This window comes from Vollenhovia emeryi, unplaced genomic scaffold (assembly GCF_000949405.1).
Source record: "Vollenhovia emeryi isolate VEMERY1.0 unplaced genomic scaffold, V.emery_V1.0 DF939136.1, whole genome shotgun sequence".
NCBI lineage: Eukaryota > Metazoa > Arthropoda > Insecta > Hymenoptera > Formicidae > Vollenhovia > Vollenhovia emeryi.
Window position 1 is genome coordinate 1,923,519 of NW_011967230.1, and position 16,350 is coordinate 1,939,868.

Sequence of the window (16,350 nt, forward strand, 5' to 3'; positions counted from 1 at the left end):
CGATGAACAGAATGGTTGCAACACTGTTTTTAATGAGTTCAGGAAGGTGCGTTTAGATCCAGATTTACGTTTCGAAACATTTTCTCCGAGGAACATTTTACTCGAGAAACAGATCGGAAACGCTCGAAATGGTTTCGGAATGGCCGTCGAGTCCAAAATATTCCTCGGAGAAGAAGATTTTGGAACGTAACTCGGATCTAAACACATACTTTTAAACTCATTAAAAAAAGAGTGTTGCAACCATTCTGTCCATCACTGTCCATACATTAGCTAATCGGAAAAACTAGTGGAACATATTATTATTTCAGGACTCGTGTTTCTTTTATTTGACACGATCCCAATGAGATTGTACTTTTTAGATGTCAGTCGGTTAAAATCACACCTGTCTACGAGTTCGTGCAACCAGATGAAAATTGCCAAAATAGGAAAGAGAAATCGAAATCAACTACGGTTTTTATTTGGAGATATTGAATGTAGTTGTTGTTATTAATTAACTTATACTTGGCATGAGACACTACCGTGTCTCTTAATCATGTCGTGAGTAATTATAGGCTTCTATAATTCTACAATTAAATCTATAATTCGATAATTAAATCTCTACATAAATATAATTCCAAGGTTCGATAATTTGTTATTATAAAAATGATCGTTAATTATTTATATATTCAAATTATTATATAATTGGCACATAAGAATATTTTATCGTGCTATTATTGCTTCCCTCGGCGGCGTGAGTGAAGAGACCGAGACTTTTGTCTCTTCGCAAAATCCTTCTGAGTATAGAGCGACGGTTCCGTTAACACGCGCTCGTTTACTAACGCGGATGTCGATCGTAAATTATGTGGCACGCGATTATCGAGTCGTCTTCGAGGCAAAATCACTTTTAATCCACTAGAAAACCCAGAGTTAGTGATCGTATGACTGGATGTTAAATCTCGCGTGAAATCTCTTGACGACTGCTCAGAGTTTATTAATCGAACCAAAGAGAACGGAGAGCGGACACGTGGCGCTTTTATTGAAATTGAATTAACAATGGATTCTTGTTTTGACGTAAAGCCAAAGTATTAAAAAAAACTTTTTTTAATGAAATCTTACTTTAAAGAGTCCCCTCTTCAGAACATAATAGCATAAGATCTATTGAAAAATTCATAGTGCACTTGTAAAGCAGTTTTCTCCTTTTTCTTAAACATGTAATGTTGCCACATGTATAGCCTTTCCATTCTAATCGATTCGATCCTCCGACGACGCGCAAGTATTTGATAGCGGCAAGTTTCGTCGATCGCGAGATCATCGCGATAATTGTTCGCGTAAGGGCCGAATCGGGCTAGCAAATTGTCGACGCGGGATTGGATTGGCGATTGTCTTCCAGCCAGTGAGAGCAAAGCGGCCAGCGATTTAATCGACTCTCATTGGCTAGAGGACAATCGTGAATCGCCAATCCCGATGCAATCCGAGTCGGCAATTGTTAGTCTGATTCGGCCTTAATGACGAACCTCGTCGGGAGGAGCTTCGTCGGAAATCGGGCGTAATGATACGCCGTAAGCCTAAAGACTGAAGATTGAAATTTCTACGCGTTAATTCGATATCCAGCGTGCCAAACAACTGCGCTTTGCAATTTAAATGAAACGCCAGCGAGGGCATCCGCGCCGTACTGAATTATGTCTATATAATCAAATATTCATTTTCGTTTACATAATCATGAAGTCATACGGATCGCCCATATGTTTCATACGCTCGCCGCGTTGGTCACGTTATATTACATGACAATTAAGCAAACATCGAGACGGGCATTTCGCGCTTCGCGAAATGCTATGCAAACGTATGCGGTATTACCAATTATCGCGATCCCTCCGTATATATGGTTTACTACCGGAGTCCATACTGTGTCGCGATTATTATTTTTATCACTCGCCGCGGCCCCCGCCGCACAGGTTAAAGTGATTGACAAACCGCCGGGAATTAACCCTTCTGCCAGGAGAGTGATTAAATTAACATGGCGCAACCTTTCTCCATCGTACTTTAATTAATGGGGAAAAAAAATCCTCCATTGCCGTATCGCGACGCAAGGTGGAAGGAAGATTATTATTCATTCGAGGCTAAAACACGCGCGGCTGAAGGGCCGCGCCGTTTCATTTCAGTGTATAATGTAACGGCACAATGTACATAATAACGATGCTAATCTTCTCGCGTGTGATTTTTTTGCCTTTAAATAATTATAATTAAATGCAAAACCCATGCGCGGCATTAAGATCCGGGAAATAACATTTTTCAGTTGGAACATTATACCCATGTGGAATATTACACTGGGAATAATTAATAATATTAATAAAATACCGAGAGAGAAAGAGAGAGAGAGAGGAAACAGCGAGTCAGGGAGGAAGGAGAGATAGGTACGCTAGACGTTATATCGATGTAAATTCGATGCTTTCCCCTGCGATCGGAAGGCGACGCGACGTCACGGCGCGTGCAAAATGCACGGCCGCCCGTGCAGCGACTTCGTAAACCTTTCTCTCGCCGGGAGAGAAACTCGTAATAGGATAAGTTTCGGAGGGTGTGCCTTTCCTAAACGGGTTTTCGAAAGTTCGGGACAACCTAGGCTTCAACGATCGCCCGCACCTGAATTTTCATCGTAAGCCCGCGGCTCGGCGCGGCGCGGACACGGCGCGTCCGCGCCAACTTTCGTCGCGCGTCCCAGATTCGCGGATGCGAGGCCTCGGAAGACATACGAATTGCAGAAAGGCACGGCGCCGTCCCTTCACCCTTTTCTCCTTCGCAAAGTAGTTGGTTAACTCCCGTCCTCGAACGCCGAACATTGTATCGAACTTGAAAATATGCGGCGGTCAGAGAGCACGTTTTACTTTCGCGAAGACAGAGAAGCTTCCTGTTCGGGCGTCAAGGGAAGGTACTCCCTTTTTGGGGGGGGGGGGGCAGATATTCCTCTTCCGCGGCAATCGAACTCTCAGCTGCAACCTGCCAATAACAACACGCATACGCACACGCAGCTGGATCGCTGTCCAAAATAATGGTGGAGTACCACGTGATCGGAACCGAAAAGATCAAAGGGCCGACAGAGAGAGAGTGGACTACTACACCCTCAGAAAGGATTTCTGTTACCGAGACAAAAAATATTCTTGACGCATTTATATTTCTCACAATCTCATTTAGTAAAAAAGTAAGACCATATCAAAATAAAATCAATAATTCTTATTCTCCTCTATCGAATTAAAAAAGATTGACTTACTATATTGAGACAAGAGTAACTTAATATATTCTTGCGTTTAGAATAAATTTTCCCTCCATCTTACAACGCACGAAGTTTGCACCGCGATATTCGACAAAAGACGATACATGCTATCGTTTTATTCTAGATTTGAGAATTTTTCATTTGAGATTAAAATATTCCTTTCTCTATAACAAATATGATTGGCGCTACATCGATCCTATTTTATGATACATTCAAGTGTAATAGCATTGGATCCGGAAATTTTTTTCTGTGGGTGTAGTTATACTCTGGGGAAGAAAGGACAGCAACCCATTTTGGGGCCCACAATTAGTAATCGAATTATTTGGATTGTTCGCAACTCTAATCCTTTACGAATTTTACCCCGCGTAACTAAAAATCGCAATTAACTATTCTAATCTATATTCAAGATTTTTAAGTAACATTAATCAATTCTCTCACTTAGTTCTGTCGTTATTCGGTAACGCAAAGACAATCTTCACTTAAGAGGCACTAACCGAAACGTTAAGTTGCTCAACTACAAAAACGTAGAGTTACGAACAATTCAATTAGTTCGATTACTAATTGCGGGCAACCCGAAATGGGTTGCCAACTTTTTTCCTCAGAGCACTATGCCGATACTCCGCACGCGCCGAAGCGGATCATGCGTTTTCGTCATCGTGCCCCTCTTTGCAGGAAAGTCGCCCTGGTTATCATACTCACCAGAGCGGGCTTGGACCTCGATCCGAACGCTCTGAGAAAATTAAGAGTCACCGTGCCGAAGCTGGGCTTGATACCGTGGATGGTGGAGGCCACGGTGGTCGCTATATCGACGAAATACCTCTTGCATCTGCCCTGGGTGTGGGGCTTCCTCCTCGGAGCCGTCATAGCAGCTGTCTCGCCCGCCGTCGTGGTGCCCTGCCTCTTCAGGCTGCGCAGCAAGGGCTACGGAGTCGCAAAGGTAAGGCCGCTTGTTCCCGGTCCTTTGTTGAAATATTTGAATATTCACCCGTCGCGAGATCTCTCGCCTTTCATTCGTAAGAACGATCATAAGTCTCCTGGAACTAATTTCGCCCGGCTTCCGTGCATTAGGTAGTAAAATAGATTTATACTAGATCTAGACTAAGCGGATGATAAATGTGCCGGAGTTAACATAATTTTCCCTTAAGAATAATTGAGATTTACCGTCGTCCGAGGTATCGACGCGCCGTTATTTTCTTTTCTTTTCTTTCTTTCTTTTTTTTTACAGTCCTCCGATACGGCAGTGCACATTTTTCTCCGCCACATCCGTTCGCAAATGCAACTGCAATTCTATCGGTTCCCTGCGATTATAAAATTTACGCGAGGAGGTAATTGAAGGGGGCAGAGCTTTGGGAGCGTTTAGAAAAGTAAATATCGCTCTATGTATCAGCGGGCGCCGGTACCGCGAGTCGTTAAATTAATATTTAATCATAATTGCCCGAGTAATTGGATTACATCGCGGTTCATGTTTTATATTAATCGAATACGCGGGTAAAGCGAATTTATATAGCGGCCCGGGTGTGCGCGGCCGCTATGTTTGACGCGCTCGACATTAGCGTATTAGAGGGATTTCCATGTTAATGAACGCAGCGCGAGAGTAATTAAGTTTCTTTCGTCCCGTTACGCGCCAGTGTTTCACGATAGCCGTGAAACCGTTTCAGCCGGTGCGGAATATCGTTCCTGCGAGACCGATCTCGCGAGTCCGCGGTGGCCCGCTATCTCCCGCGTGTGCCTTCGCCTCGCGATCCGACGAATCGAGATTTCCAGACTCGCGGGCCTCCCGCTGTCGTCACGCGATCGCACGTGACTTCCCTCCTCGGTCTGATTACGGGGCGCGTCGGAAGGCCGCGGCGGAAGGATCACGCGAATTCGCAGAAGGGCGCGAAGGGCGATTCGGCGCGATACGAAGGGGCCGGGAGCCGCGCGGCGGAACAAAGACGCGGGAGGGGGGGGGGAGAGAAACGCGCCGCGGACTTAAATAATTCAGTTTGGAAAATGGAGCGGAAGATGCTTGAGGAGCACAAAGACCATCGCGGCGAATGTGATATTCATGAGCTCCGAAAGAGATCCCGGGCGATACTTCTTCATTTGGCGGAACGTAATGCAACGCGGCGGAGGCGGACGGTCCCGACGTGACGCGCGGATCCGCGGGAGCGCGGCGGACCCGGGGAAGTACCCGCGCCGGCCGCGAAATCGCGGATTCTTATCGCGTCGCGGACGGAACGTCTCACGACGAGACGTTGACCGATCGTGGTCGTGCGGGCTCACGAGCGTCCTACGAATATCCGCATGCACCCCACGCCACGGGGCGCGGGCCCGCGACGAGCGGGAGGATAACCGCTCGAACGCTGACCTCCCTCCGCTGATCGTGCGCCGCGATCTATTAGACGTCTCCCTCCTCCTCTCGCCTCCCCCCGTGTAGTAAGTAGTCCAACTCCGAGAATCGCGATAGTCGGCGGACTTAAATCCCCGAACGAGCTATCGTGACACCGATAACGCTGCCCGGGACCGCGCCAGGATCGTGCTCGAGTGTCGTCGACCATTCTCGACGGAGAGCCTCGTCTGGGTTCGCCCTCTCCCTCCGACTCTCTCGGACGTCTTTGTCTCGCAAGACCTTAAATATCTTGATTCTCTCCCGCGGATTATTTTTCTAGGTCGACTGACAACACCGCCCGCATTCCTCGGCGGGCTCCCCGATGGATCGCTCTCGCGATTTCAACTTGTATACCCGTTGATTATTCGCGGAATAATATGGGCGCTCGCGCGGTCTCGCGTATTTTCATAATATCTGAAATTACACGACGCGTGGTATTTATTTAATAAACGGATCATTTTCAAGCTGTAATTAAACGTAGGATAAAGTGAACGAATAAATGAAGAATATTATAAATCAAGGGAATCCGATTCTCTCCATTTTCTCTGTTCATTATTTATTCTGCATAAAAGTCACAAATGTAACGCAAAATGTCGTCGATAAAACGAAACAACGATACCAAATAGCCTCCGAAACTGTGTCATTACAAATAAGAGAAGAGAAAAGTTTTATTCGTTCTAATGAACACCAAGTTAGAAAGAGCTGATTTTTCTCTCCTCTTTGCAGCTTTTCTTTTTCGTTAGCCCCCGGCATCGCTCTATCGCCCGTCTTACTTCCGGAAAAAGATTCTTTTTGGTCTATCCGTACGTTCGTGCAGGCGTTTCTTAATCACTTTGAAGTCGCTCGAAATCTGTTCGTTCCACAAGCGTGGCGATAAAAAAAATTCTCATTAACGAACTGCATGTAAACCGAATCCCGTATCTTGAGGCGAGCACTTAAAGAATCGTCTGGTGTGTTTCCTTTTCTCCCTTCTTTCTTTCTTTTTTATGTAACTGTTTCGCGAAAATATCTCCGTGATTATCGCTAACACGAATCGTCACTTTTTTGCGGATTAATTGTCGGTCCCATTCGGTGGTGTAAAGAAAAGTGCAAGGGATGCTGGAGTGATTCTGCACATTTTGCACCTTTTGCTCATAGAAATGTCAATTCATTTGTGTAACGTACAAATTACATGGCTTTTGTGTACAGACCGAGTGCCCCACCATTCGGATTACATCAGAGAACAGCACGATAGCATTGGAATTAAGTTTAGAGGCCTAACAAGAAATCTAGTCGCTTAAATAAGGCATAAGTGAATAGATTTTTTTATTAGGCTTCTAAACTTAATATCAATGCTGCCGCGCTGTTCTCTGATTTAGTCCGAATGGTGGGACACTTTCGATCTGTACGCACAAGCCTTATAATTAGTGTATTACACACACTGATAGAAAAATATGTAGTATTTGAAACTATAATTGCATAATAAAATAATTATAGTCAGGAATATCATTTTTATTGTTATTATTACTATAATATTAGTAATAGCAACCATATAGACACAGTGATGCCAACTATTTAAAAAATTTAATACAATCAAAATAATAGTAAATTTAACTACATTTCTATCATCCATCTTACAAATTATGTGGCTCTTGCGTACAGACTGACAGTGTTTCACTAAACGGACTAAATCAAAGAACTGCATGGTATCGATGAAATTAAATTTAGCAGTCTAACGAAAAATCTATTCACTTGAATAAGTCATAGGTTACCTGTGAACATAAATTACAAGTGAATAGATTTTTTGTTAGCGTTTCAAACTTTGTTTCAACGAAACCATGCTGTTCTCTGATTTAGTCCGATTAGTGGAACACTGTCGGTCTGCACACAAAGGCCACGCACAATTTGTATATTACACAAATTGTTTTCACGAATCGACAGTTCTAGATGCAAAAAGTGCAAAGGGTGTAGAAGCACTCCAGCATCCTCTTAACGTAACATGAATTTTCTTAACGACCCTACGATGTACTTTCAGGGCATTCCGACGCTGATCATCGCGGTGGCCGGAATCGACGATGCGGCTTCCGTGGCGGTTTTCGGTATCGTGAAGAGCGTCATGTTTTCTCACGACGCGTTGTGGTACCAGATCCTTCAGGGGCCCATCGCGATTATCGGCGGTCTGGGATTCGGCATCATGTGGGGCTGGTTGGCCAAATACGTGCCGGAGAAGGGCGACGTAAGTACTCTCTCTCTCTATCTCTCTCTCTTTCTCTCTCTCTTTCTCTCTCCCGGCAGCCGCCGGCTGCAAACTGCATTGAGAATTACGATTCTACGAACCACGTTTCTACGATCGTTCGAACGCGGGCGTGTCGGGATGCACGAACGAGAATTTTTACAAGGAAGGAGAGAGGGAGAAAGAGAGAGAGAGAGAAAAATTACTTACTCCCGGGCGCATCGAACACCGGAGAGGTGTCACACGGCGCGGAGAGACGTGGAGTCTCTGCACGACGCCGCAGATGCGTTTTGAACGTCCCCCTTAAATTGCAACCTTATAGCCGCCGTTCGCAAGTTATGTCAGCCGCGGTGCGGAAAAACGTGCCTTCGAGAGGGCGCGGGCTAAAGTTTGCAATATATGTAACACAGCGGCGCGTACATTTTCCGCTGCCCTCGAAAATTTTCCCCACCGTTCGATTCTCGGAGATTCGCGCGCGAGAGATACGAGCGACGTTATTGAAAACCAAAAAAAATAACAGCACCGGTCTCTCCGAGATTTCGGAAAAGCAGGAAAGATCCTCCCCGGTCGCCAGACCGTGGAGATCGTTGGTGAAATTAACATGCTTCGCGTTGCAATCGTATACGCGCATATGGGTCGCGTCCGATTGCGCGAGATCGCAAATTGACTGTTCCAGCGCGCGAGGTATAAGAATAAAGGGTTGCGGCGGAAATAGGGTCAACCGGCGGGGAGTCGTTCACCCCACACCGCGCGCCGCGCAGATGAATCTCCCTCGCGCCCGCGCTAGATCTCGCTACATACCGCGTAAGCACTCGCCCGGGGATGGAGTACACATGAGCGCAAATCCGAATAAATCTACTATCGCCGGATAAATCCACTTATGCGGTTATCGTCTGGCCGTGAAAATCCTGTAAACACTTTATGAATTGTGTACCGGAGATCGGTGTACCAGAGATCCCTGCATCCGCAAACCGCCGAGTATCTTTCAGCGGCGGAAAACGTTTACATTCCCGCGCTCGACGGCACTCGAAACGGGTTTAATCGCGCTAGAAATTACTAGCGAGAGATCTCCGGAAGAAATCCGAAGCCCTCACCTGACAAAAGTGGAACGTACTTTTCAGACATCTTCGCTCCTCCCCGTTATTACGTGGCATTTACCTTTTTCAAATCTCAAAAGTCACTCGTAACGTCGGTCTCTTTAGGGACACGCGTTCATATTTAATGTAAGAATCGGGAGGTGGTTTATAATTAGCGTAAGCGTCCTGCGCGCAAATAGAGCCGCCCTCGACAGGTTGTAAGTGAGGGACGCCCAAAGTTAGAATTAGTTCTCGGTTGGAGGAGATAGTGGCGTGACTGAAATAGCGATGTATCCCTTTTGCGAGCGGCATTTCTCGAGACGATACGGTCGCGATACTTTTCCGACGATGCGCACTTGAACGAGAATCGTCACCAGCGATCTACCGGCGACGCCGGCCGTTTCCCCTCGTCTCCGGGAGAAAAAAAGACAGCAACCCATTGTGGGGCCCACAATTGGCAATCGAATTATTTGGAGTGTTCGTAACTCTACTCTGGGAAAAATTTTGACCGTTTTTTTTTAGTTAAGCAACTCAACATTTTGGTTAGTGCCTCTTAAGTAAAAATTACCTTTGCGTTACTGAATACCGACAGAACTAATTGAGAGAATTGATTAGTATTACTTAAAAATTTTGAATATAGATAGAATAGCTAATTGCGATTTTTAGTTACGCGGGGAAAAATTCGCGAAAGATTAGAGTTACGAACAATCCAAATAATTCGATTACTAATTGTGGGCCCCAAAATGGACTGCTGTCTTTTTTTTCCCCCCCTAAAGATTGATCGCGAAAAGATTTGAAATGCAATTCAATTTGCCCGGGGACCTCGGGAAGCTTTGGGAACGTCGGTTTCGGGGGGTGAATTAAATGTTGGTGCGCGGACTCGACGAGGGAGTCGACAGGTACTTGGTTACTGCATCGCCACCTCGTCGCATCTAAAGTATCGTTCACGTGAGGATTAGCGCCGTTGCACTGCGGCGGTGGTTGCAGTATTCTTAGCTCACTGTAACCTGATTTATCTGGTTTCGGATAAACTTAAACTGTTACAACGCGCACCAGGTCAAGAGAATGTATTTTCCAGAGGAATGCATTTAAGGCCGCTGCTTTGTTCACAAATGCTATTTAAATCTCAATTTGCTCGCTAAGTTTATATCACTTTGGGGGAGCGAACACCCCCTTGGCACGGGATTCCCAGGGGCGTTACGAAATATTCAAAATCGATCTCTCTTAATTTCCGATTTCCATTATATTTGTTTTAACAGGGTTCTTACGAAGTCTCGTTGCAAGAGCACGAAAAGTTGGCGCGATAATCTCTGTTTGAACATTCAAAGCGCATTACACGAGCTTATTTATCCCCCCCCCCTCCTCTAATGCTGTTGCCTAACTACAGCATTTGCTCTTATATCAAGCGAGTGTATATCAAAGGGAGGAGCCCATATTTCGAAACTTATCTTTCGTAATGAAATCGATAAATCACTTCGTAATCGTGACACGGCGCTTTCTATTAGGTCCTAACGCTTCGTTTATGTGCTAATGTTGTAGCCCTTCCTAGTGCCGCTAAGAGTGCTAATGCTACTGGGGGGTGGCCTGCTGGCGGTTTTCGGCAGCGAGGCGATCGAGCTTGGTGGCGCCGGACCGCTTGCGGTCGTGGCCGCAGCTTTCGTCAGCTGTTACTTTTGGCAGCAAGAGGGCTGGGACGTGGACGACGTAAGTACAGATCTATAATGTACATACGTCATAAAACTTATACGCGAGTTTGCGATCCGATGTTTAAGTGTAAGAAATTCACACGCAAATTTCATATACTAAACAATACGTTTCCACCTTCGCGAAACGTATGTATATTGTTAAAAATTGCCAACAGCGCATGTATAATTAAAAATCTTTCAATTCTTCTCGCGAACAGGCTTCGATGATTTAACGGATGAAAGGTGATGTTAAATGATTAACCCTTTGAAGCATACATTTTCCTATTGAACCATTTTTTGTGAAACTTTGTATACAATGGTTTTTGGGGTCGCCGATTACGAATCATGCAAAATTCAACGATGCAAAATTGAAATTGGATCGTTTCTTAGAATTTATTCCATTCTTGGCACTGCCCAGAGCTAACAACGCAGACATGGCGAGTCCCTAAATACCGCAATGAAACGAAAATGCTGAAAAACTTGAAAGCTTGAAAAATCCACGTACTTTGCATCCGCAATTTTGGGTCGGTCATTTGGAATTTCGAAAATTCACGGAAAGACCGGCTAACGCTAAAATAACTAAAATTAAAATGTTGCCGTATAAACAGTACAGGGGCATCTGCATTGTTTTGTGTTGCAACATTTACTAAGTTCGCTGCACAAAACGCATATAGTTGTCTCCACTACTTATCATACCAATGTAGTTATGACAACCACAGATACAGTTGTCCCAAATATTACTATTTATTGTGGTTGCGCCGACTCTAATTAAACATGTGGTAACCATATCGGTCTCTCCGTGCAGTAATGAGCGACCCCGAAAACCCCTTTGTACAAAGTTTTCAAGAAGTAATCTTAAAAAATCTGGTCAATAATGAATTTTTCCCCCCAAAAATTGCTGTTTTTCATATTTATTTATAAAACTTTTACAATAAAAAAGTTTTCATGTTCTTTTATTGTTAAGATACCCAAAAAATGCAAAAAAAAACCCGACCTAATTGCGTTAACTAGAAATTAAGTGGCCAAGAAGTAAAGAAGTTGAGGTGGTAACGTGGTTTACCCACCATGCTTCGAAGGGTTAATTTGAGACAGCGAATGACGTTTCGAAGGTACTTTGAATCGCGATTTCGCAATTCCAGCCTGAGAGCGCGAGGGATATTAAATATTTAATCTCTCGGCGGAAGAAAGGGGTGTATCGGGCGCCGAAGGGAGACGTCGCGCAGCCTCGCTCTCCTGGCCCAATAACTTGAATCCCGTGAAATATTCAGGCCGACGTATCGTCACTATCCGGCGGGATGCGGATTGGGAGTCAACTGGCTCGTTCCTATTTCCGCATCGCGTCGCATTCCCCGCTGTCGGCGGGCGCGGCGGCGGCGACACGTTCTTTCGCACGCGTTTCGTGACGCGACTGTAACCAGCATCTGTCGATATTACCGCCGTATGATGTGCACGTCGTGTGTCGCGCGCCGGCATAATTTATCCCGGCTAGATTAATTACCGCGGTACAATCGCGCGACAAGGCGGCGACAGTAAAACGCTCTTTTGTCTCAAATAATGAAATAATTCACTCTGATAAAACATTCCTCCTCTCGGATACCGCGCGGTTAAATAGAATTAACATTTCGCCGTCTCTCCCCTTTCATCAAACACAATTGCATGGCTTAACTAAAATCACGAGAACTGATTTTTAACATTTAATGTGCCGAAGAATCAAATTGGAGTTGAATCATTCAATAATTGTTATCGTCAGTTTGTTTTTACAAATCGTAATTGAATACAGTCGTGTGACTCACGCGACAATAACCGCGACAGACCCTCATTGCCCAATTGTTTTTTCTATGTTTATTTATATTATCATTTATTTTAATAAGTGTGAGTGTATAATTATATTTAAACTGGATGTATAAAATATGGTTTTAAGCAATTTGATAGGCAACTGGGGTGTTTTTTTAAGAAACAAGGAGACTAATTAGTCATTAAATGAAATCCCCTTGAGGTGTTTCAATACTATTTGCTCGGAAGAACTTTTAAAAGGAAGTCTGTAAAAAAACACGTGTGTTGTCTGTAATTTTCTTGTATCTGCGGGGCATACCACATGCATTATCCGGAAATTGCATGGAATTAAATTAAATAAATCAATATCGATGAGATTTCCTACGCACCACAGGCGCATGTAAACAATAGCGGTAAATACGAGCTTGCACACCGCGTGAACTCTGGATATTCTGCATTTCCATGCTACGCTGGAAGATTTCCATATCCCGATATCGGGCGCATGGACAATGCGATGCGAGATATCATCGCCGAATACCGAATCGACTCTCCTTTAGAGGAAAATTTGTGGAAAATGTCATTGTATTCGCCGCGTTTTAACATCTAGCGTTGCGCATCTCGGCAAATCGGATTAAATTGCCGCCGTTATTGTCCTTTCATTCGTCGAATATCACTCTTCCGTAATTTAGATGTAGAGAAAACGGAAATAAATAAAACCGTAATTGACTTATTTGTATAAAATTTTTGCAATTTTCAGACCGGTGGTAAAACCGAAACAAAAACTCATAAATTCAAGTCTGATCGCGATCGCGTACAGCTCTTCCTCTTTTTTTTTTATTACAGAATCCCGTGGCCACGTCTTTCGAGATCTTCTGGATGATATTCGAACCGATCTTGTTCGGCGTAACTGGCGCGCAGATCAAGATCAACGAGCTCGAGGGAAAAACAGTCTATCTCGGAATAAGTTGCTTGGTGATCGGTATCGTCATCCGCATCGGAGCGACGGTGCTGGTCGGAATTGGCTCCAAGCTCAATCTCAAGGAGAAGGTGTTCATCGCCCTATCATGGATGGCTAAGGCGACTGTGCAGGCGGCCCTGGCATCCGTCGCCCTCGAAGAGGTCGACAAGGACGATCAGCAGCAGGTCGAGTACGCCGAAACGGTGCTGATGATGTGCGTGCTCTCGGTGCTTCTGACCGCGCCGGCCGGAGCCATCATCATCACGCTCTCGGGGCCGAAGCTGCTCACGAAAACCACCGCGCCGGTCAGCCCGCCGGAGGCCTGGAAAACGCGCAGGCCATCGATTCGCGACATCTCGATCATCAATGAGGACCCGGACCTCGAGGAGACCGCGAACGAGAGGAAGCCCTGACAGCCGCATTTCATTTGCATTCAAAGTCAAGTTAGTAGGAGTCCGCCCTCATTTCGCAGTGCCCCGAAAGTGCCCGAACGTGCCTTTGTTTTCGTTATCCAAAGCACGACTTAACGATCGTAGGCTTATATCTGTACGGACACTGGCGAGATGTTAATCGACCGGGAGATTTAATGTTGGCTGACCTATATGTGCTAATGGTCAAAGGCGAGGTACGTAGCGATATCTCAGCGATGCCGTCGCTGGACCTTTTATCCTGAATTACGTGGAGAGGAGATTTTACTCAGCCTGACGTTAAATCGTCGATATCGCTATACTTTTAAGTGGGGAAGCGGTGGAACTTAAGCGATGATCCTAGTCCATGCAAACATTCTTCTACGAAACGAAAGGACGATCGACGATTGGCCCTGTCTTGCACATCCGCATAATAATGCAAAATTAAGAGATTGCGTTTATTTATGGGTTTTATGTCCTTAAGATTTATTCTAATCCGCAAAGCTCATAAATTGAGAATTTCATCGATGCCGTGATCTTGGCGATTATACTACGCGCACGCGCAGCTCGTTGACGAATTCATTATTATTCTAATTGTATATTTTATTATACATTGTTGTAATCATTATTACAATAATTTCCATGTGTCTCTTTTCTTGATCACGCTATTTTTAAGCACGGACTCTACTAGTAAGACGCCGCGAACGTCTTTTATTACACTTACGTATGATGTTTTAATGAATTCATTGCCGATATTGACCCTGCGTTTTTAAACAAAAGAAAGAGAGGCTGTGGCTACGGAGGTGGTATCTGTGTGCTAGTGATAATTTTATCGATAACACGTAGCAGTTTATCTATATTATAGCAGTATTGATTCACTTGTTACTCAAGAAGTTACATTAATTTTTACGAGTAATTTATGTTTATTCCTGCGGAAGAAAATCGCTCGTTGGATGACGGGTTACTGTGTGACACATGAAGACATTTTTTGTAATAAGTACCAACGAGAGATGCGATTGGTGCGCTAGTTTGCTAATACAATATTAAGTGATTTTGGAAGCTTTATGAGTGATTGGTTTATAGGTGTTGGCCGTATTACGGATTTTATAATTTTAAGCGTAAGTTTATATCGGGGAAAAAAAGAAAGTGAAATGTGCAAGTGAATTGCGAGTCTGGCATTAGAATCGTCGGCTACAAAGTTGTGCCACGTAATATCTTAGTCTTTATTTTTTAAAAAGTTTTTTTCAGTGAAAGGAGAAAAGCCGGATCAAGTTTTATGGTGGCATAAGAGTTTAGTGTCGACGATTCTCGGTGTTAAGAGGGTGGCGTGTGTCCTAGAACACGTCCCGGATACATCCTGAACGCATCCTGGATACATAGTGTAAACGGATCTATTGTTGCAGGAGATCATACTTTTAAGCTCCATTTGAGTATACATTTAAAATAAAAGCAGATTTTGCTAATCGCGGGTTTTCTAACATATTTCCTACCGATGTGTTATCGAGCAAGATAATCGAGCAAGATACGCAGCAACGTATACGGCAAATAAAATGCATTATTGTAATGATCACGTTCGAGAAAGTATTGAAAACGTGTATTGAAATCTCAAAGAGAAAAAGTTATATTGATTTATAATATTATTTGATTATTTACTTATCTCGTCAGGTTTAAGAAAGCGGTCGGTTCTACAAAGTACCTCTTAAAGTGCATCATGTAAAGTCGACAAGTTTTCCTGTAAACGTAAGTATTTCCTTAACGTAAGTGTTTGAGACCCAACGTCTCAGCCTCGTGCGGAGGCATCATAGCGCCGGGCAAGCGTAAAGCGATAGTTTGCGTCTCGCGATAATTCGCATTAATTTTGCTTAAATCTGCTCGCGGCAGCCTGAGCCTTTGTCTCGACAATTCGTTCGATAAACTTCTCTTGCTTCCCTCAGGGGTCGGGGGAGCGGTCTTTCGTGTCCCCTCGTCGAGACAAACACTCAGGCTAACAACATTCGCCAAAACATTGCCCGTGGCAAACAATTACGAGCGGTTTTGGAGAACACGAAAATCGAGCGACACCGCGAGCATGCGCCTCGGGCCGCGTCATCCGCGGAGCACCAATCAACCGCGCCGATCGGCCTTCCGCGCATGCCAAACGCGCGCGGTACCACTCAGGGCCGCGCGGGAACCAATGGCTCCCCGCGCCCTGAGGATCACCTTGGGAAACTCAAATTTGGGGGAGGCGATTGGCCACCGACGGCTCGAAACCGATATCGCCTCTCCCATAAATATCGCGGATCCCCGAAATCGCCGCCGTTTTTGTCGTAGACTTGAAAGCGCATCGGTGTAATTGATTTACGAGAGTTCCTCCTAGTAGAAAGGGCCAGAGCAAGAGCCTTGCAGTGCGAGCCCGCGAGTTTAGTCGAATCAAGTCCCGAAAGCCAGGCAGTTTTGCGTGGTAAGTTGTAGATAAGTACGTAATCTCGCGTGTGAATTAAAGTCTGTGATTGTCCAGCACTTCTCTCTGTGTCCTTTCTGGTGCCACATTTCCTGGAGCTCCAGCCTGCCATAGGCGCTCGCGAACAGTAAGTATACAAGCACAAACATCAGGAACCACTCAATGTTTAAACAATAACACTTTA

General features: G+C 44.8%; 1 protein-coding gene across 4 annotated transcripts in view; it reads left to right on the forward strand.

Moving 5' to 3' along the window:
- The window catches only part of LOC105567624 (mitochondrial sodium/hydrogen exchanger 9B2), a 35,609-nt gene extending 20,419 nt beyond the window's left edge, over nucleotides 1-15,190 (forward strand). For all 4 annotated transcript variants that reach the window (XM_012022623.1, XM_012022621.1, XM_012022620.1 and 1 more), the window contains 4 exons: nucleotides 3,917-4,181; nucleotides 7,630-7,830; nucleotides 10,443-10,607; nucleotides 13,205-15,190. In XM_012022623.1, the coding sequence (XP_011878013.1) occupies nucleotides 3,917-4,181; nucleotides 7,630-7,830; nucleotides 10,443-10,607; nucleotides 13,205-13,732 (1,159 nt within the window). In that variant the 3' untranslated portion in view covers nucleotides 13,733-15,190. The remainder of the gene's footprint in view (nucleotides 1-3,916; nucleotides 4,182-7,629; nucleotides 7,831-10,442; nucleotides 10,608-13,204) is intronic.
- Nucleotides 15,191-16,350: the final 1,160 nt, after the last annotated feature.